This window comes from Natrix helvetica, assembly GCF_964273705.1.
Source record: "Natrix helvetica genome assembly, chromosome: 3".
Classification (NCBI taxonomy): domain Eukaryota; kingdom Metazoa; phylum Chordata; class Lepidosauria; order Squamata; family Natricidae; genus Natrix; species Natrix helvetica.
Window position 1 is genome coordinate 84,253,771 of NC_138549.1, and position 22,504 is coordinate 84,276,274.

Genomic DNA, 22,504 nt, shown 5'->3' on the forward strand with positions numbered 1-22,504 from the left:
TTGACCATAATGGGCATTCTCCATTATAGCCATAAGTTGAGGACTACCTAAATACTGTATTTTCTTGGCAGTAATGTAAAAGTATTATATACTGAGACTTTTTTAACTTCCCAGTGTAACTTTGGATTCACTTGTGGTCTCCCATCCAAGTACTGCCCAGACAGGATCACTCAAGTGCTACCACCTGCTGAGCCATCTTAAATCACTATTTGTAAAGACAATGAGAAAGAAAGCATTGCTTCGCAATTATGTAGAACACCACAACAGCCTGCCTTAGTCTTGCTTAAGACTTTTAAACAAACATATGTTATTGTCAGAAAGAAAAATTCAGGAAGTGGACTGATCTTGCAGGAAATGTTTATGAAACTTTGCTTCTCTAATTCTTTCTTTTACTTTAAATGTCAATTGCTGAAATATTTACTTAAGTATTGAATGAAAATAACATTTTTAACCTATATACACATTTTATAATGAAAATGGTTATTCATATTCTGCTATATCTCTGGTGCAGGTGCTAATATTTTCAATCATACTACTAGTACATTCAGCTGGAGGAAATAATCAGCTATATATCTCTATCAAATTCTATAAACCATCCAAGAGACTGCATATATCACTTGAAATGGAGCTGATCAGAAATTCTGTTTATTTTCCAAAGGAAAAAAATATTTTAGAAATCATATAACCATTTATATACAGGTCAATAGAAATGAAGTTTAGTAGCCAAATCTTGTAAATTTCTTGCTTAAAATAATGTTTAATATGTTTGTTTTATGCATTGCTTGAATTGTTATACTGCTAAAAGCAATTGTTACATTGCTAAAAGCATACCAATGAAAGATGAATCTAGGATTCATAACTATAAAATTAAAAAGTAAATTAAAAAAATTCTGGAGCAAAGCTTTAGAACTCTACAACAGAACAGGCAATCCTAAAATTACCACCATAATTGAACCCTGAATTATGATTATAACTTATGGTGGTCATTAAGTACGGTAGGTAACCTCATGACCATGTCAATGGCAACTGTTAAATGAACGCATTTTAGCCAAAGGGCATTTTTTTAAACCAAAAACTGGAAGAAAACAGCAAAAAGCTCTATCCTTTATTATGTCAAACATTTCCCCCCCCCAAGTCTTAAAATCAGTCTCATCTAACCTAGCCACATTTGGAAATATAATCCACAGTTCTGCCATTAAAAATCTAGATTTAAAAACTGTGCTATTATTAGGAAATGATTATTGTGTTTCAACTATTATGTTAGGAATTACGGCACAAAAGTGTTCTTTAGGGAGCAAGGTTCACTTTGGTTTCTGAATAAAATACTATTTGGCAGTGGTTCTTAAACTTTTTGCTTTCAGGGCCCCTTTACATTCTTTCAAATTATTGAGGAACGCAAACAGTTTTTGTTTATGTGGGCTACATCTATCAATATATACTGTATTAGAAATTAAATGTGTAGAGAGTAAGGAAGAGATAGCGAGATTCATTATCAAAATAAAGTGGAAAACATGATTTAAATCTAAAACAAGTGGCAGATATGCTCAGAGTTTATTTTTGATCTACTCTGTATGGTTGATGGGGCTAACAAAAGTGAGAAATTGTTGAAATATTTATTCATTTAAAAGTAATAATTAATTTATTGTGTGTTAACATAAATCATTTTTAATTTAAAGTAACTCTATTTCCCTTCACCCAAAATTGTGAGAAGACTGGCATTGTTTTACATTTTTGTAAATCTCTTTAATGTCTAGCTTAATAGAAAGCAACTGGATTATCATATCTTCTATATTCAATCTGTGGTTATATGTTGTTTTGGTTGAAATTTATGAAAAAGTTTGGTCTTACGGAGATATGCAGTTGGAAAAAAGATTATTTTAACAGGTAACTGGATATTTTTTAGGTAACTGAATATTGTTCTCTGGTACTATACTAAAAGTCGACAAATGACAAATGTTTCTTAAAGGTTAGTTGTAATGTGGAATATGAAATTATATTAATGAACTTTTCATAGTCTGTTGCATTAAAATCCATTGGTTTATTATGTGCTTAAATGGATCTTTTATCCATGCATATTTCTGTAACATCATTCATTGGTCATCTGAAAAACATTGTTTCACTGATCTTCCAAATGTCCACCCATTTCATTATATCATACCGAAAAAAATACCACCACTGATGTCATCAGAATGGTCTTAAAATGTTGGGGAGCTGTTAAATTCATAGTGGCCAATACAAGTTTTTGTGAATTCTAATTTTCACTTGAAATTTCAAATTTTAAATACCGTTATTTTCCTTTAAGAGACAAACCTCTTTTGAGAAAATGTTTGTCAAATACCAAGTCTGAATAATCACAGTTTGGCAGTTTCAATTAAAAATGCTTCATTAAAAAACATCACAATGCAAAATACATGTGCTTTTTCTCAGGGTAAGCACTGTACTTTGGTGTGCAGCAGAAGCACTCGATATGTACTTTCCTTCCACCACATACAATATTAAAAAGAAAACACACACTCAAGGGTCAAGATTTAATAAAATTAATAATTTTTACTGCTTCATCAAGGCCTTTTAAAAATGAAATTGGCTTTTCCCCCCCTGCACAAATAAATGGTGATGAAAAATACAATGATCACTAGTACAGTATGCAGCCACTGCCTTGAGTTTTTCCAGGATAAATGGTGGGATTCAAAAAGTTATTCAAGTCTTGGAATACATTAGCACCATTTTGCTTGTTGCAAGTATTCATATAAAATATCTTCTCCGATTATTAATTTGTGCAGATGCCAGATAAATACAAGCCAAATGGCAAGTCCAACCATAGCTGCAGGTTCTTCCATTTGTAAGGCAGACTAGATTTAAATCAATTAGTTCGATTATTTTTTTTTCATTATTTCTTTTCATCCAACAGGCATTCAGCAATGTCACCTCTACAAGATTTCAAGCTATTTTGTGTGCTTCTCTTGCCAAAACAATATGATAACTTACTCTGTGGGAAGTATTAATTAATTAATTTCTAGTTTGAAATTTTTGAGATTTAAAGAGCTTATCGTTTCTGTTTAAAATATATTGATACCTTTTTCTTTAAACTCTGAATGGTCTCACAATGACATGGCAATTTAACTGCATCTTAAGACTATTCAAAATGTTCTTTTGCCTAATATAATAAGGTAAATTAACACCAGCTATAAATATGAGGGAAATATATGGTAGGTTTCATCATATTAGTTTCTTATTTACAGCTTCACCCAGTTTCTTGGGAGTAGATTCCTTTCTTCCATGAGTCAGAGATATGTCAAGTTTCAACTTTTTCAGTATTTTCAAGTGTAGACAGTGCATTTGTAGTACACTGTCATTACAAGACAGTGAATCTTGTAATCTTGAGGGTGGGAGAAGAATCAACAATATTTGGAATGCTCTGCATATAATGTTTTGCTCAAAAAAGCAACATTATTGACATTCTTTGGAATTGTAATATAAGTGATGTTCAATGCTACTTCATTCATAACAGAAGGAGAAAACCAATATCACCATCATTTGGTCCATTGTAAAATCAGAAACAGTTAAGTTTGATTTAAAATATGTATTTTTCTGATCAGCAAGCTATTTTAAATTCAGGAAAAATTAAACTTCCTTCACAGAATTTGATTTGAACACTCTATGAACTTGCTCAAGAAACATACCCCTAACTAACTGTTGATTTTGACACTATAGCAACAAGTGAACATTTGTTCTGAAGGAATGCAAAATATGTGGTGGGGAGGGGATATGGTCATATTTTTAAATCAGATGGATAGACTTCACAAAGAAGTACAGATTATTATCTACATTACATATACACTGCATTTCATTTACAGGATTTTGTTTTTGTATACAGTACATTTACTGACCCACTGCAATACTGCACATTATTTTTTTTTACAATTTTGTGATATGACTGTGTTATAGTTGTTTAAATATCTGAACGTGGATCATACAAAGTGATTTTTAATCTAATTGTGTAATAGCATAGATAATCCCACACACAGAAATCAAAAAGATTTGCTGGGGTTAGGACACAAATATTATCTTTGGTAGCCAGCAATATTTTATTATCACATTTCAAATTTTCAAACCACAGTACCAGAATCCCACTACAAGATATAGACTAACATCATTTTGAAATAGGTAATTCCTTGCTGTTTATTCTAATCAGAATTACATACACAGAAAAGTTTATATACTGAGATTTTCTTAGTCTTAGAATTTCTGACAGTTAAGATCAACAGTAAAAACGTCCTGGATTCACATGTAGATTGTTGCTATTAGGTAAGAATCTTGGCAGCCAATAAATTCCCTGCTTCACCTGACTTTAAATTTGGCATGCTTTAAAGCAATATTTGAGGGATTATCATGTACAAAGATTGTCTGCATATGCTGTGTATGTATGTGCCTTTTGTTATTTTAATGTGTTTTGGGAAAATGCAACTTTCTGTGTCTTGGCATAAAATACTATTTTGCATTGATGTTTTTCTCAGCCCCCCATGCATATTTTTAAAATTGGGTGACATGTGTGAGTACTTGTGATCTTACATACTGCTCATTTCACAATAATGTATCTGATAGCTCCCAGAGGTCCAAAAACATTTTATTCACTTAGAATACAGGTGGGCAAACTAGCCTCCAATCTATAGAACAAATGAATGGAAGAATGAATGTTTTTCCATTCTCCATGAATATGAGTGAGTGAATTACAGAGAAAGGTAATCCTACTTGTAGCTATCACCAGGCTAAAATAGGCTCATCTCCAACAAAATACATTAGTGCTATGAAAATTGATTATGGTAATATTGAATCAAATGAAAAATAAAATATCATTTATCAGTATTTTTCTTTTTTAGCAGATGATATTAATATAGCTAAACATAAAGACAATACTAGGAGAAATATGCTAGTTATCAAATACATTCATTTGATTCGTTGTATGTTCAGTAGTAATTAGGCTATACCAAGAAATCACTTTTTTGTATTAAATTTATATGCCACCTCTCTCGTGCTTTGAGGCAATCTGAATGGCTTATACAGTATAAGATTTTTAACTTGCTTCATATATTAAAATTAAAAACATGCTAATATTTTATTGTTTCACTAAAATGTTTTTTTAATTTCAAACTGAATAGTTAAAGACATAGTAACATTGTTTTTCCACCTATATCACATTTGAATCAGGATCCTAACAGGTAGCACCACTGATATGCACCAGCCAAAGAATCCACTTGGACAAAAGAAAGCAATGTTGAATTCTTAGTTTACTTATGAATTTTTCTAAGTGGAGTCAGATAAAGTAATATATTCCATGTTAAATATACTTTATAAAACCATCAAACTGCAGAAGTGATTTGAGCTCCCTGAGAAAAAAAATTGGAAACACAAATTCCAAATTAGTTTTTCAAGCCTGAAAAAATATCGCTATTCATGAACCCACCAAAAACACTCTCACAAACTGATCATTCTTTTATTTGCTTTATTAAAGCAATTGTTTCCATTATATAGTAAATTCTAATTTGAATACATATCATGTTGGCTATTTTTTGTTTAGTGATTCAAAAGGCACTGAGTGTTCCATTAAATGTCTTTATACTTTTAAAGTATAGGCAGCCATCATTAAACAAAACAAAGTTACCAAAATCAACTACATAAGAATGCTAGTATCATCTTATATATTTGAGTGTAAGCACAAAATAGGCGAATCTACCAAAGTAGTTTTTTCCTACACTTCCATTAATAGTAGATTTTACAATGCAATTCTCAGTTCAAAATGCATAGCTTTAGGGAATTTTTTTGCATTTTATTTTTTAAAAATGGCACTGCACAATAAGATTAAAAAAGTATATCCAACCACAAACAAAATTTACAAATTAGGAAGAGACTGTTATTACATGTCTAGTAACTTTTTAATTGTGACAACAATAGTAGCTGTAGTCTAAAGTATTCAGAGGGATCCAATTGGAGAAATCTATACTGTATTAAACTAGCTGGATACCCCTGCTTTGCTATGAAACTATGTGATTGGGCCTGATAGAGTGACACATAGCTCCCAGCCCACAGGCCGGATGAGTCACGCGCTGGCCACACCCACATAAGGCAACTGGCAGTTGGAACAGAATTCCTTTCAGGTGGGGAGGGGGAATAGAACATCCAACTCCTTAGCATCTATATTAAATAACAAGCATTTTTCTTTATCTTTGCACACTCCCATTTTCTTGTTTACTATAATAGCAATAGCACTAAAGACTTATATACTGCTTTACAGTGCTTTATAGCCCTCTCTAAGCAGTTTATAGAATCAGCATATTGCCCCTAAAAATTTGGGTCCTCATTTTACCCATCTCAGAAGGATGGAAGGCTGAGTCAATCTTGAGCCTGATGAGATTTGAACTGCCAAATTGCAGGCAACTGGCAGGCAGCAGCAGTAGTACTGCACTCTAACCACTGCACCACCGCAGCTCATAATGATATGCTCAGAAATGTTTGCTTCTGTTTTTGTTTAATTGTAACTTCTCATACTATCCATAACACCAAATTATGCTTAATATTTAGTGTAGTTTATCTGAAATAAGTCTACCAAAAATCAAGATTTCAAACAAACATTTTTGTTATATTTAATGGTATTCAAACTAAATCATTTGAATTAATTTTTGCAACTACATAGTATGAAGGAGAAATCGCTAATTGCAACTCAATCTCATCTTACTACATCAGTATTAGCACAAAACCGCCTTCAAATTATTTCATGTATCATTATATTGTTGACTTTTTGACATTAGTAGATCCAGAAGATAATCTTTTGTACTAATGTATCTTTTATGGGGATTTTTATTGATCTGAGTATATAGGATCATAATCAAAACCATTCAAAATCCAAAACTTCATGGAATGTAATACATAGAAGTCTTGCATAATATTTATGCAATATTCAGATTTGCCCAAAGGGTCTTATTTTCTCTAGGGAAAATTCATACTCAGCATGAAGACTTTTTCTCTGAAATACAACATCTTCCCAAATTGTAAGGTGTCTATTGGTTACAAGCCCCCCAAAAAAGTAATATAGTATCTGAAGTCAGAGTTAAAACTTATTAGAACTTTTGTTAGCAGTTCTTCTGTATTCACTGAAACAATTAATTATTTCATTAATATACAATCTCTACAATATGTTTAAGGATAGTGCCATCAAGTTGCTTAAGGTGTACAAATTAAAATTTTAATTTAAAAATGCAGTTATCAATGTTCATCTAATCTAGAGTGACAAGAACTAGCAAGAAGTATAGTATGGAATTGATATCAAATGCTGTGATATGAATCATTTGTCATTTGAAGCCATTATGTGGATTTTATTTGCTTGGTTAGTTGAACTCATCAACTGAGGTTTAAAAGCTATTGGTTATAACTTAATGTGCAAATGTATTTTAAGATTGTATTTGTTTGTCTATTGACAATTGTATCAATAAAGTCAATTTAATTGTTAACTCAAAACTACAGAAAATCTATTATATTTTTATCTGAGCTTTTTATATATAATACAAAGCAGCAAACATATCTAATTGCCTCTATTCTTCCCACAACAACCCTGTTAGGTCATGCTGCACAAAGTAGTTATTCTTAGGAAACACAGTACATACACTGCTCAGTCTAAAAGATTCATTAATTACTTTGCAAAGAATATAAGGTATTTCAATCAAAAGCCTCACCAATTGGGAGAGACAGAGATTTATTCCTCAATAGCTTGTTTTTATCTTTTCATGTAAGAATGCATTTAACTAAACAGCTTTCTTGACTCATTTGATAGGAAAACTATTGTTTTATTTCAGAACCCACAGGTGAATTAACACATACGTTATTACAGCTTACACAAGAAGACTACGTATAATAGAAATTACTGGCAATAAATATTGTATATTTTTCAAAATTAAAAAAGAAATCTTCCCAACAATCCAGTCTGTAAGTGCTATTAAACTACAGTGTAGCATTATGCCCAAACTGTGCGAAATCCTTCCTTTCTCTGTAGCAAAATAATAAGCTACTTCTCCTTAAGAAGAAAACACAGAAGGCATTTGCTATTTCCATATATGCTGGCATTAAGTGGCAAAAATGTCTTATCCAATTTTGATTTGAAAAGGTAGTTCATTTTAAGAAAGAAAGTTCAAGTAAAATGTCAAAGCTGTCAAAACAAGGGAAAGCCATTCATACTTGAAAGTATTACTAAGCTAAAGAAGCAATGAGAAATCCATTTAAATCAAAACCTTCATTGCTGACTTTCAGTTCCTATGCAATGTTTCACACAGGAAGTTAGCAAAGTAAAAGCCACAATTTCCTGTAAATTACAAACATACCCAAGAGAAGTTTACCACTATTCCACCTTAACATTCCTAGAGTCATATTTTACTAAATACTTTGCTACAAGTACACATATAAAATATGAAGTTACCAAGAAGCATCTGACACACCTGAAGTAACGGCTTCTCTCAAATTCAGTAAAACATCCGCAAATTTTCTGACATCGTTCACCAGCTGCATGATATAGTCTGGATCCACAATCATGCTGTCATAGCCATCAAAGTTTGAGCTAATGCTGTTCAGAGAACTACTTTTGATATTGCGCCCCATCCCCCAGTTTCCTGTATTAGAGATGGGGAAGAAATTGGAGGTAGACAGTTTAGTTAATCCTAAACCACGCTTGTTGCTGTCACCGTTCTGTCGCAACATCCCAGCTACTGCAGAGCTTTTGAAATTTCCAGAGTTAACATTCAGTGGTACTTAGAGTCCATCTGCCAAGCAACAGAGATCTGAGAAAAGAAAAACAAAAACAAACTTGAGCCAGCTATAAAAATCAAAATACAAATAAAAATGATTTTGAACATTATTCAAAGGCTGCATTATTGATAAACTTTTTCCAATATTGGAAAATATTTTTCAGTTCAAGATGAATGGTACCATTTAAATTTTTGACAAAATTGTTAATATCCAACTTACACTCTTATAAAGTCATTTTAAACCTATTTCCACATCTAAGTGTAAATATTTCTAAAATTACAATTTTAAAAAGCATATCTGAAAGTTTAAGAAATTCTCATTCATGTGGTAACTTGAAGCACCTGCAAAAGCCCAACATTGTAGGTTTCATGAAAGAAAAAATTATAAATATTTAAACCATGATTTCTCCCATTTCCAATGTGATTCTATTCAATTCAATTCACTCCTACAAACACCTTCAAACTTATAAATAGAATTTAAGACACATTATAATAATAGATTTTTTTGTTTTTACTATATAGCTATTTACAAATCCTATTTTAAGCCATTCAGTTTGAGTTATAAAAAAGTAACAAATTAAATGCAAGTATAATTATTCAATATGCCACTTTCTCAGTTTTATGAAGATGATAGTATTTTAAATTACAATTCAGTTAAAATATTTAGGGGATATATAATATAGAGAAAGGTTTAATTAGAAATTTCAAATACTTTCTAGATAATACTTAAACATGTAAATTTGCATTCTCTGAAAAAATAAAAATTCTCTGAACCTTTTACACTTCTTTAATCTTAGGCATATGCACGATATCATACCCTAATATATGGAAAAAAATGGAATGTCAACATCATATCCTGATGCACTGAATTTTATGATGGTAGATAGGAGCTCTCTTTAAACTATATTGTGAAAAAACTCTTAACTTCCTATGTGTGTTTTCAGAACCAGAATAATATTCTGCAATCTTATCCTTCCACTTAACTATTTCCCTCTTTTAAAACATAATGACTACTAGTGAGACAAGCAAAACTTGCTAAACACAGACAGCTCTTGTGGCTTTGTATCCTAAATATGCAGGCCCTATTTAGAATCAAGCTCATTTTAAACTATGTAAAATGCTTCCTCTCATACTTGTTAAATGAAACCTGCTCTCAACCCTCATTATAAAAGACAACTTTTTAAGATACACAAACACGCTTTAGAATCTCCTGTCCAGCTCATGCCTACATTACACAATATTAGATAACCTTTTTCTACAATTATCCAAGCAAGGACAGCAACTACCATAAAATACAATTTTATTTTTTTTAATAGTATAAATCCTTTCCTTAGCTTGTTAGGGCCCTAAGGCACTGATCTGTATGTTATGGGAGAGAGGGGGGAAATCCCTCTTCTATTTCATCATCCAAAAACACAACTACCGCGGAGGGGGGGGGGGAAGCCTCCATTCCTTCCAAAGTAATAAGGTCTTATCTGTTTATAGGACCCATTTATCTTGTGTGTTCCCTTAGAATTAGCGTCCCTCCCGATGGGGCTCTTGGCCATACCCACAAGCTCACTTCCCAGTTTTGAGAAAAGCAGAAGTGGAGGCAGATTTCAGAAGGCACCAAAGTTTCTTAAGACCAACGAACCTACCCCGGTATGGTTTACAAAGAGGGGAGAATTGGACATCTGGGCTTTTTGATCAAACGAAAGGCATGAGGGAGGCAAGGAAACCGGCCGAAGAGTTATAGTTGTTGACAAATACACACGCAGGGAGCCAGGAGTGAACCCTCCCGGTTTCAGCGAGGGAAAGGAGGCGCCTGGCTACACACCCGCCCCTTCAAAGAAATAGCTGGCATTCCTCGCGGGGCGTACGGGCGCACGCACACACACATACACACAGGCTCACCCTCCGAAATTCATTTCCACACCAACCCCTTTTTTCTTGCCCCCCCCCCTCCCAGGCGCCGCAGGCCGTCTAGATTCTCCTTACCCACCCCGTGCAAGTGCAGTCAGCTGCCAAATCGCACGTTTCCTCTCCTCCCACTGAGGGTTCAAGCTCTGGATTTAAATACAGCCGAAAGGGGACGCTGGGGCTACAAACAAGACAGGGGAGGTGAGAGGGGAAGGGGAAAGGGGGCGAGGGGAGGTCGAGGGGAACTTATCAGGTAAACTCAATAGGCAAGGGCGGAAAAAACAGGGGACTGGGGAATACGCCCCCTTCCTTTTTAACACGGAGAGGGGGAGAACGGGGAAAGGTGCTAAAAACAATCCCCGAAACCAGCGACGGAAGGTTCTCAAAACCGGCTTGCCGGTCTGAAAAGCGACAGACGCCCGACTCGCGAGGCCAGAAGGTAGCCAGCCGCTCCCCGTCAGGCTTTCTCTCCGTCTGCGCTGCCGTTGCTGCGCGCCGTTGAAAAGAACTGTTGGGAGGGGAGTGGGGGCGCGCGGGGTTGACAGCAACACGTTCGCGAACTCGCGAGCTCCAACTACCACCACCACCGCCAGCAGCAGCCACGCGCCCACTCGGTTCTGCTTACCCGATAGACCGGCTGAGGCGTGGCGGGGAGAACGAGGCTATAGCCAGCTCGGAAGGACCGGCCTCGTCGCCTTCGGAACTGCGGGCAAGGCAAGCAGCGTCAGGAGCCGCTGCATCCCCTCCGTCCATTGAACTCAGCCTTTCCTCGACCCTCCCTTCACGCGACGCCCTTGCCGGACTGGCTAACGCCGCCGCCACCACTTACCCTCCCCAATGTCTCTCTGTCTCTCCCTCCAGTCCCGCCCTTGCATGCTGCACCGCCCCGGGGCGTGGCTTTCGCCTCAAAACGACATCTCCCATTGGGTATTTTCCACCACCCCCGGGGCGTGGCTTTCTGCAAAAGAGGCAGCAGGTACGGTGGGGGCGAGGGCGTCAGACGCTTTTCGGTTTTCGAGAGAGAAATGCTTGGCGGATCTCAGAGCGGCGGCGTTTCCGTTCCTTGGTTGTCAGGATCCTTATCAGTACGCGGGCCAAAAAAAGAAGCTGCCGCGTTATAAGTAACAAAAACACAGAGGGTCGGGGTGAGGGATGGGAGGTTTGTTCATTCCTCGTCAGTAATGCGAACTCCTGGGCGGCGAGAGCACGTTTCGGCGCTGCGGCTGATGCAAACCACCCTGGTCATTTTGTGGTGCATGAACTTTAAATAAATAAATAAATGTGTGTGTGTGTTAATGTGGTAAACTTTTGCTTACCATCTTCAAACTTCATCTCTTCCTCCCCCCGCCCCCCACTTCCCCACGTTTGGAAATTAAAATATTGTGGTATAGCCATTTATTTAGCGTTTGGAGAATGTCGAACACATCTTCCCTGCTGACCCGCTAGCTCGTTCAATGTCCCCACGGCTCCCCCGAATCCAGAAATATTCTGTCATCCATGGTCAATTTTGCAGAAGAGGCCGAGTATCTTTCTAGGACTGCAACCCTGCGTTTTAATGCGTGGCTGATTTCTTTGTGGCAGATCAGAAATTTTGAATTAATAAGGCATTCAAGCGCCACACGTTCATCCCCCCTTTTCCCTAACTGGAGAACAAACGCCCCTTAATAACATTTTGTCTTTCATGGCCTCATGACATTGGCTTTGACTAATCCCCTGCCGGGTATCTGAAGCAGCTTAAAGTCATCCTGAGTCCGTTTTGCTTTCTTTCCCTGTCACAATGTCTTGGGTTTGGGTTGCAATCTGACATGCTTCACTGACCATGTGGTTGCTGACTTGGTCAGAGATTGGGATCTGCCCCAATTCCTATTTATCACTCTGAACTTTTCTGAACATATTGCTTCTCCTTACTTTGTCCATGGCTATTTTGTACCAAAGAGAGGACATCCATCTGGCTTTCCATAAAGGAGTTTCCCTTTGCAAAGTCTGACCAGCTCTTTTCAAAGCACCTGTCAGACTGTTTTCGAAGGGGTCCTTGTAAACACAGATATTGTGTTTTGAAAGACACAAGCGTGTCTTTTGAAAGAATGCTACTTTTGATCTTTGCGCACAGGTTTAGCATTAAGATTTATCTATTTAATCCACTTAAAAAATCAGGATTAGGACTCTCTTCAAAGAGTACAAGTGTTGTGCTGTACAGAAGTTTGATTTAAACCAGGAAAGAGAGCTTGGTTCTGCCAGCAATTCGAATGCAATATTGCAGGCTAATTCCGCCGACTGCCAGCAGTTTGATTCTCATCAGTTCAAGGTTGACTCAGCCTTCCATCCTTCTGAGGTCGGTAAAATGAAAACCCATGTTGGGGGCAAGATGCTGACTCTGTAAACCGCTTAGAGAGTGCCGTAAAGCGGTATATAAGTCTAAGTGCTATTGCTATCACTATTGTCAAACATCATAGAGGCATCTACAACATCTAAAGCTTTTATTAAAATAAAATTCTGCTTCAGCATGTGTCCTATCTTCAGAAGAATACTAAATTTGTGCTCAGAAGTAGCTGTGCTGACAAGTCAGAGTAAAGAGCAGGGTGGTGGGAGTAGGAGCAGGATTTAATGAGGAGGGTTGGAGTTCATAGATCTCAAGGGGGTATGCTGTTCTGCAAGATGGGCACAGCTACTGAGAAGAATTATTAAATCCCACAAGAAGAATGGGCTTAAAGTATGGGGCCTACTTAGCATTAGCTTAAGGTGGGAAGGATCATTTTGAAAACTATGCTGACAGACAAAGATGTATCATTCATAGGACAGAATTAAGTGCAATCAAAATGGTGTTCTCTGGAAATCATGCTATCCAACTGGAGAAAGGACCCAAAATTGGCTGCTTCCAGATAAGGTGCAAATGTCTTCAACTGTTCCACTTTTCCCCCGGACAACACTCAGAAAGCTCCTGTAGATCAGGAATGGGTAAAATTAGATATTATAGAGCAGCATATCTCAACTCTGTCATCATCAGCCATGCTGGCTAGGATTTTGGGGGATTTAGATTTGCAACATCTGGAGGGCTATAGGGCCCCCAATGTTATACTCTTATTCCAACACAGCCTCTACAGCACAGCTACCAAAACAACAGACTATCTAAATACACTAACATGCAATTTTAATTATTTAGAAGGACAGTTGACCCTGGCTATAAAGATATTACAAGAAATTATTTGAAACTCAGCATTTTATTTTGCCATGAAGATTAAATCATCAGTGTTAGATATTTGCTCTAACTACAGTGGTTTTAATCCTATTGGTCGAAGGGTCTGACAGCTCCCTATAAAAGGGCTGCTGTCAGACTCAACCTTTGCTGGATTGTTCTCACTTGTACTTAATAAAGAGCTGTTGTTATCTGTGTGTGCCTATTCATTACCCAATCTAACAAGGCGCCGAAGGTGGGATTGGAAGGCAACTAGGCGAACCAAAAAGAGTGTAGCAATCCAGCAAGTACATCCAGCCCGGAGCTCAGCGTGGCTTCGAGCAGCCATTTTGAGCAGCAGATTCCAAAACGCCCTCAGAACACAAACGTCCATGCACGCCCCACCAACTCCATATGATCCAGTCACCGAGCACTGGGACTCGTACATGCTACGATTTGACTGCTTCCTCGAGGCAAACAACCTCATGGACCTTTCTGAAGGTCGCAAGAAGAACATGTTCCTCAGGTACTGTGGCCGGGAAGTGTTCGAGACGGCAAAAGACCTCTCTGAGCCGACACCGCTACAATCAATCACCTGGTCCGTGCTTTAGCAGACGCTGAGGACCCACTATGCGCCCAAGCCGTCCAAGCACGTTCGATGGCATGAGTTTAACATCAGAAACCAGAAGGAGGGCGAGTCAATTAACGAGAACGTTGTAACGAGTAGGCCGCAGCGTACTGCAAATTCCGAGACCTGGACAAGCTGATTCTGGACCGCATAATTTGCAGCGTACGGGACATTAACCTACAGAGGAGGTTACTTGCTAAATCTAACCTCACTCTGCAGATCGCCTTGGATGAAGCCAGGGTGTCCAAATCAGCTGTCAAATCTATTGAGACTCTGCAGCGCCAAAACGTTCCACAAGACGCGTGAAAGAGTACACACGAACATCGTGAGGCTGCAGAGCCCGAGAGTGAGGAAGGCGAGGAAGATGACAGCTGGCGCATGCGCAGTAGCTGCGCCCAGCCTGTGCGCAAATTCAAACTGAGTGTCCCACCTTGCACTAGCTGCAGAGGAGACCATGCCAGATCGGCTTGGTCAGCGATGCAACCTGCCAGCACTGTGAGCGAAAGGGGCACATCGCCAAGGTGTGCCGGAGCGAATTCCCTGCCACAGCCTGGCAGCCTAGAAGCGCACCAAACCACCAACAGAGGCCCAACCAAGGGGCCTGGCAAAAGCCACCATGGCGCTCAGAGGGTGACAATAGAGTCACCTACCATACGTCAATCGGTCAAGTCCGCACCAGGCAGCCAAAAATGCTGAAGGTCACAGTCCTCATCGAGGACTCTCCATGTGAGATGGAGATCGACACCGGGTCATCACTGACCATCATGCCGTGGTCTACCCTAAAGCAGGCTATCCCTAGCCTAAAGAAGCAGCATCTTTGCACCCCTGACATCCCCCTACGCGATTACCAGGGAAACCGAGTCCCCATTGTGGGCCAAGGCACCTTCCAGGTGAAGTTCAAGCAGTTCAATGGAAAACTCCCAGTGACAGTGGTCAGCAGCAACCTGCAGAGCCTCCTAGGGCTAGATTGGTTCCAAGCCCTGGGCCTAGAGGTGATCGGTATCAACGCCTTTAAAGATGACGGCGCTGAAGCCATCTTTAAGGAGTTCAGGGACGTCTGTGGCACCAGTCTGGGTAAGTATGTGGTGACTCCAATTTCCTTTAGTTTGGACCCCAACATAACCCCAATAAGGCTAAAACCCAGGAGAGTACCTTTTGCTCTCCGCCCCAAAATTGATCTGGATATTGACAAGCTCATAGGCCAGGGAATCCTAAGGCCGGTTGATCACGCATGCTGGGAGCCCCCTATAGTGACACCTGTAAAATCTGATGGGTCTGTCCGCATCTGCACAGACTACAAATGCGCAATTAATAAAACATTACAACAAATTTTGAACTGGGTGTGGAGGGGGTAGCCCAAGGGCCTGTTGGGACTGATTACAAAATGTGTTTTGCCAAACGCGCTGAGTTATCGGTTGTAAAGGGCTGTTTACTGTGGGGGGACCGGGTTGTTGTTCCACCCAAACTGCGCATTGCAGTATTAGAGGTGTCACACATAGGGCATCCTGGAATTGTCAGGATGAAGTCTTTGGCTAGGAGTTATGTGTGGTGGCCTAACATGGACAGGGGGATCGAAGAATGGGTGGCTTCCTGCACACCGTGCCAGGAGTCCAGACCAGCTCCCCCAGAGGTGCCCGCTAAGGAGTGGGAGCGACCTCAAGCACCATGGTCCAGGGTTCACATTGACTTTGATGGCCCAGTTCATGGCCAGACATTCCTAGTAGTTGTGGACGCCTATTCGAAATAGTTAGAGGTAGTCCTGATGACCTCCACTATGGCAGAAGGTGCTACGGAGACTTTTCTCCATGCACAGCCTGCTTGACGTCTTGGTCTCTGACAACGGGCCCCAATTCACGCCCATGCAATTTGAGACCTTCTTAGCAGCTTAGGGAATCAGGCATGCCCTGGTCGCGCCATTCCATCTGGCTCCAATGGTCAGGCAGAGAGAATGGTGAGATCTGCAAAAGAGGCTCTTTCTAGGATGGGCCTGGGAGATTGGCAAACACAGGTTGACCACTATTTGCTAATTCAGCACATCACACCCAGTGCCACTACAAGCAGAAGCTCCTCCGAGCTTCACATGGGTCACCGGCTAAGGTCCCACTTAGACTGGCTACACCCCAATTATTCTGCCTCATCGCCCCCAGACTCCACAACCAAGATTCGGACTTTTAGCGTAGGGGATTCAGTATACGCCCACAACTACACCGGGGTAACTCTGTGGATTTCTGCCACAGTGATAGGCATCACCGGGCCTCGCTCTTACCTCCTAGAGCTTGAGGACGGTAGCAATTGGAGAAGGCATATTGACCAACTCCTCTCTTAGACAACCAGTGGCTGCCTCTCCAACTCCACTCTTAGACAACCAGAGATAACTCCTGCACGAGTTAGCCAAAGCCTTACCCAAACAGAGCAAACATTCACTCCTTCCACAGCCAGCTCAAGCCCAAGGATACCGGGAAGCTTATCTGGTTAAGTTGCAGGCCCGCAGCGAGCTCTGAGCGAACCGGCTCTAGAAGTTCCAGCCGCAGCCTGTGAAAGGTTCCAAGAGCTTCCACCAAGCGGAGCTGAGGAGCAAACAGGTCTGTCCGACCTGTCCAAGGAAATCCCTCCTACTGAACTGCGCAGGTCAGGCAGAGCGACCCAAAAGCCCGCGTACCTGCGTGACTATGTAACAAGTAGGATTGTTCCATCCAAGAGGGGAGGGGTGTTAGATACTTGCTCTAACTACAGTGGTTTCCACCAAGTAAGAACAGAGGTTTAATCCTATTGGTCGAAGGGTCTGACAGCTCCCTATAAAAGGGCTGCTGTCAGACTCAACCTTCGCTGGATTGTTCTCACTTGTTATACTTAATAAAGAGCTGTTGTTACCATTAAGCATGTGTGTGCCTATCCATTACCCAATCTAACAATCAGTGTATAGGTAAGCTTCATAGTAAAAGAGAAACAAAGTTAGGGTATTGTCCATCAAGGAAGAGCATTTGCTAATGCAAATATATAAATATACTTACATTTTAAAAAATCTCCACGTTATGTGAAGATTACATTTGGAATGTTTATATTCCTGTTGCCTCCCCTTTCGCCACATTCTTCAAAAGTATTATCACATTTTGATTACACGTTAGAGGCTGCAACCTGAGGATATATTCCTCTTGAACCTGGAGTTAGCCAGTAGTTTAATGGATGAACCACCCATTGTGGTAGGTAACATCTAATTATAGCTCATGAAAGTTTGCCCAGACATCTGAGGAGGTCTTTTCTGGATTTGCCCTCCCCAAAGCTGAACAATGACCAGATTTTCTGCTAAATTGAAGCTTTCAACAATAATTGTAATTTTTTTTAAGTTACTGGTCTCATGAATCTTCTGCTTGTCAAGAACAATGTTTTATGTGGAGCACAGCAAGAAATATGAAAGGAATCTTCACTCTGCTTTTGCACAACAATTTGGTTTCACTCCCCAGAAGAATTTCTAATTTATTAGCAAAGAAGAAATGGGGAAAACTACCCTTTACTCCAGTAAACATTTCCATTATTGTTCAGTTATTTTTTAGCAGACTTTTCATAGATCATTTTCTTTCCATGAAATTTTCTGTACAATCGAATCTATTCTGCAAGCTTTCATTAAATACATCTGATTTCTGCTTTGCTATATTTTATTAATCATTGATTGGAGCTAGGTACAGATATGAATAATTGTTATTCTTAACAATCCACAGCTATATTTAAAAGAATATATTTCTATTCTCCTCAACCAAGATTTCAGATTGGGTATCTCAACTCCCAAAGTTCCTAATCAGTAGAACCATGGTTAAAGAAGGTAGCAGTGATTCATCTGTATTGCCTGCTGGGTCTCAAGATGCCAGGAAAATCCTTGCACATTACAATAACTTAAATGCCCAAGTCTGGACAGAGGGCAAAACATTCAGAGTATCAGCATGAATTGAATAAAAGGGGCCTGTGGTGAAAGGTCAAAGGCTGGAACAGGCTGACCACCTAAGCAGTGAATAGTGGGACTGTTTAACAATAATAAAAAGGAGTGTTTGTATTTGGGAGGTTATTACATCACCATTGATGGCTCTGCTGGTCATGCATTAGTGGAGGTTGGGTAGGTAAAGATTGCTCCATAGTAGGTCTTCCTTGAAACAAAACTGTCTGAAATTATAGTCTTGGCTTTCTCTAAGAGCTAAAGGCAATTTAGGGGGGAAAAAACAGAAAAAGCTAGCTACAGGTCTTTCCTATAACTAAAGAAGAACAAACTTATATATTAAAGCATCCCTTTATTATTAATGTCAGTGAGTTAGCATACAGCTAGTCTTTGACTTATCAAGTTGCAAAGTGTCTGAATTGTGATCATGTGACCATGGGGATGCTGCAAAGGTCCTGGGTGTGAAAAATGATCATGTCACTTTTTTCAGTGCTGTTGTAACTTCAGATGGTCACTAAATGAACAGTTGTAAGTCAAGGACTATCTGTATCTCCATTTAATCCAATTTATATGCTTCCCCTCCCACTACATCTATCCAAAACATTCTGAGGAAAATAAAAAGCAAGGGATTCCATTAAATGAAAAGAAGCCACATATGACTGCATGGAAGCTGAGTAAAACTACTAATTACATGCACCCATAAAAGAGCCCTATACCCCAAATGTGTAATGTTATACATTGCGCTTCTAATTCAGTCACAAGAGAAATACAAACGTAAATATGCACTGGTCACAAATTCCTTGTCTGCCAATCACACTTGGTCATTACAGAATTTTATTCTATTCCTATCCTAGCCTCCTTGAAGCTAAATCTAACATGTCAGTTTAGCCACTGTGGTTAAGCCACTGTGGCTAAGAATCAGCTGTTGTGGCTAATTTTACACACTCTAGCTGGCTCCATATATCTATCACACTAAGCCATAACCATACATACGGTTTCATGGATTCATAATACCGTTGACCAAGAAAAATATGGCTGATTGAATTAACAATGACTATGTTCACTTTGTGGACTCAAGCAACTTTCTGATTTAATGTTCTCCTTCTGAGCAAAGGATGACCAGAAGATAGGTTTACTGGTTTTCTGATAAGGTTTTCTAATTTCTAATATGGTATCAGGATCATTCATCAAACTCCTTAATAAACTTCAAAAATGAAGAAGGCTCAAGAATATCTGGGGATAAATTTTTGTGTGGAAGGACTTTAGTGCTAATACTTAATGTGGAATGTGCTCAGGGGAATGCCAGAGCATCGTATTGTCTTCATGTCAAACCTGTACAGATAGTTCTTATTTACTGACCATTCATTCAGTGGCCATTCAGTTATGACTGTTGAAAAAATAACTTTACAGCCCATTTATGACCTTTTGACCTTCTCAAGGTCCCTCAGTTACAGCATTGCCATTGCAGTCAGTGCCCATTCTCTTATCAGCACCAGGAAAGAGGCAAAGGAAATGTTGCTACCCCATCACCCTCCCGCACAGAGTAGAGAGATTCCGAAAGGGAGAAATTTCAAGGGAGTACAGATAGTCCTCGATTTACAACGGTTCATTTAGTGACCATTTGAAGTTACAACATCACTGAAAAAAAGTGACTTATGGCCATTTCTCAACGGTTGCGGCATCTCTGTGGTCACATGAGCAAAAATCAGATGCTTGGCTGCTGACTCACGTTTATGACGGTGGCAGTGTCTCTGGGTCCTGTGATCCCCTTTTGCAATCTTCTGACAAGCAAAGTCAATGGGGAAGCCTGATTCATTCGACAACCTTATTGCTAACTTTAAAACGGCAGCAATTCGCTTAACAAATGTGGCAAGAAAAGTCATAAAATGGGGCAAAGCTCACTTAACAAATGTCTTGCTTAACAACAGACATTTGGGGCTCAGTTGTGGTGGTAAGTCAAGGACTACCAGCACTGTAAGCTCTTTGTGTAGCACACCTGAAGCTCACAGACACCAGGCAATTGATGCAATTTCATTGTTTTCGATGTGTACAAGACAGTAAGCAGGCATTGGAGCATTCCCTCCTAAACAGGGAATGGTTAGGAGGCAAAGAAATGGCAAAAGTGTGAAACTAACAGGGACGTGCGGTCAGGGGAGGCAGGGGAGGCAGAGCCTCACCGCTCTCATCATGAAAAAAAAGGGAAAAGGGAAAAGGCGCTGAGAAGCCTCAGGGAATGGGACTGCGCGAGCTGCGGTACCCTTCATGTTGACTCAGGAAGGCAGGGAATGGGACCACGTGTGCAGGACAGAGGGAGGTGCAGAAGGCTCCTCTAAACTTAGCCTCCCTCCTGCACACGTGTCCCATTCCCCACCTTCTGTTGGGTTCTGACGCAGGAGCTCATGTTCCAGGGCGAATGCGCATGCGCGGGTGGCTCCCTTCCTCGCACTGAGCAACGGCAGGTTTATGGGAAGTTGCTTGCGAAAGCAGAAAGTGCGACGGACTTTTCGGACCGTTTCCCTGCCAGCTTGCTCGCGAAAGGACCCTGGAAACCGAGTCATGGCTGGCGCCTTGTTAAGAATTCCCCGCCTTCCTGATGACGTCACCAGCCTCACCAGCCATAAACCTCACCGCACGTCACTGGAAACTAAGTAGTCTTGTCTCTTTCTAACCAGAAAGCACAATCACATGATTTCCCACTTAGCAACTGCTTCATTTAGCAGCAGAATTGCTGTGCCCAGATAGGGTCATTAAGCCAGGATTACCTGGTACACAAGTCGGGAAGACAGAATAAGGACAGAACATGATTAAGGAGACTGCTGTATTAGATTTCTTTTTACTGGACAGTTTTGTTCCTAACGGCTATCAGGTTAATTAAAATGATCACATGTGGACATATTTCGACTACTTTTATTCCTGCCTCCCTCTTAGCCCAGTGTGATAAGCAAGGAATTCTCCAGTTAAATATACATGGTGATCCTGTCTTCTTTTAAGAAGGAGTTTTTTTCAAAGACCTTGAGAGAATTATTGGCAAATATTAATATAAGTGCGCCCTTTATTCCCACTGCGTCCTGTTTGTGTCTAATATACTGAAATAACTCAGGATTATGTTTTAGTTGAGTATTATTTCTGCCTGAAAAGAAAAATAGCCGTTCCCTAATCATCTAAAATACCGAAGCATACTTTTGAATAGATCTTATCCATGTTCCAATAGCATAAATTATTTCAGTAGTAAGACAGATACGAACTATTTGTGTGGTATATGATTTCGGGGGGGGGGGGGGGAGAGACCCATTTTGAATGAACAGATAGGCTCTATTCAAGGAAAACACAGAGCTAAATAGTTCCCTGCCTTCTTTTCCTTGGTGTGGGGAAAAAGGATACTCTCAGGAGGTGAAGCTTAATATGGTAGCCTTATTGATGACATTCTTCAGTCACTTCACATCACCTTTTCAGGCTGGTCTGAATTAGGCTCCCAGACAAACTCATTTCCTAGCCATAATTTATGGGACAAGGCACGTGGGACAATTATGCCTGGCAGCTAAGTTGCTTGTCTCCAACATTGCTCCTTGTTATTCTGAAGCTAATTGCAGTCCAAATGGTATTGGTTGGTAACACAGCCAAGTTAGTATTTAGTTCAGTTATGGCTGGTGCAGGCCCTGATTTTCTGCTGCCCGTCCTCTCGAATAGTAGACGTTTTGCTCCAATCTACAAAGATTACAGCAGAGGGGATACATTCCAATGTGTGTCCTAACTTTATGGCAACGAAGAGCTGATGATTCAGGTTTATAGAAGCAAATACTTAAGTAACATTTTGTAGCATGAATGTTATCCTATGTTGCCACTTAATTTTAAAAGGGGAGATGCCTAATGACGGAATGGAGATGTGCAAGAAGAGCAAGTGGGGAAAAAATGGTAGCCAGGGGACTTGAGTGGACTTCTTATGAGACATTGCTGGATTGACTGGGAAAATAACAATCAAAAGAAACTATTGGCATAACAGCCTAGGATCGTGATGGCGAACCTATGCCACAGGTGGCACGCAGAGCCCTCACTGTGGGCACGCGAGCTGTCACAAGCTCATTTCCTCTGTGCAT

General features: G+C 39.8%; 1 protein-coding gene across 1 annotated transcript in view; it reads right to left on the reverse strand.

Annotated features, from left to right (window-relative positions):
• ARHGAP29 (Rho GTPase activating protein 29) overlaps positions 1 to 11,539 on the reverse strand; it is a 48,235-nt gene extending 36,696 nt beyond the window's left edge. The window contains exons 1-2 of the mRNA XM_081949156.1: positions 11,311 to 11,539; positions 8,481 to 8,819 (exon numbers count right to left, since the gene is read on the reverse strand). Coding sequence (XP_081805282.1) covers positions 8,481 to 8,739 — 259 coding nt within the window. The 5' untranslated portion in view covers positions 8,740 to 8,819; positions 11,311 to 11,539. The remainder of the gene's footprint in view (positions 1 to 8,480; positions 8,820 to 11,310) is intronic.
• Between the last annotated feature and the right edge of the window lie 10,965 nt (positions 11,540 to 22,504).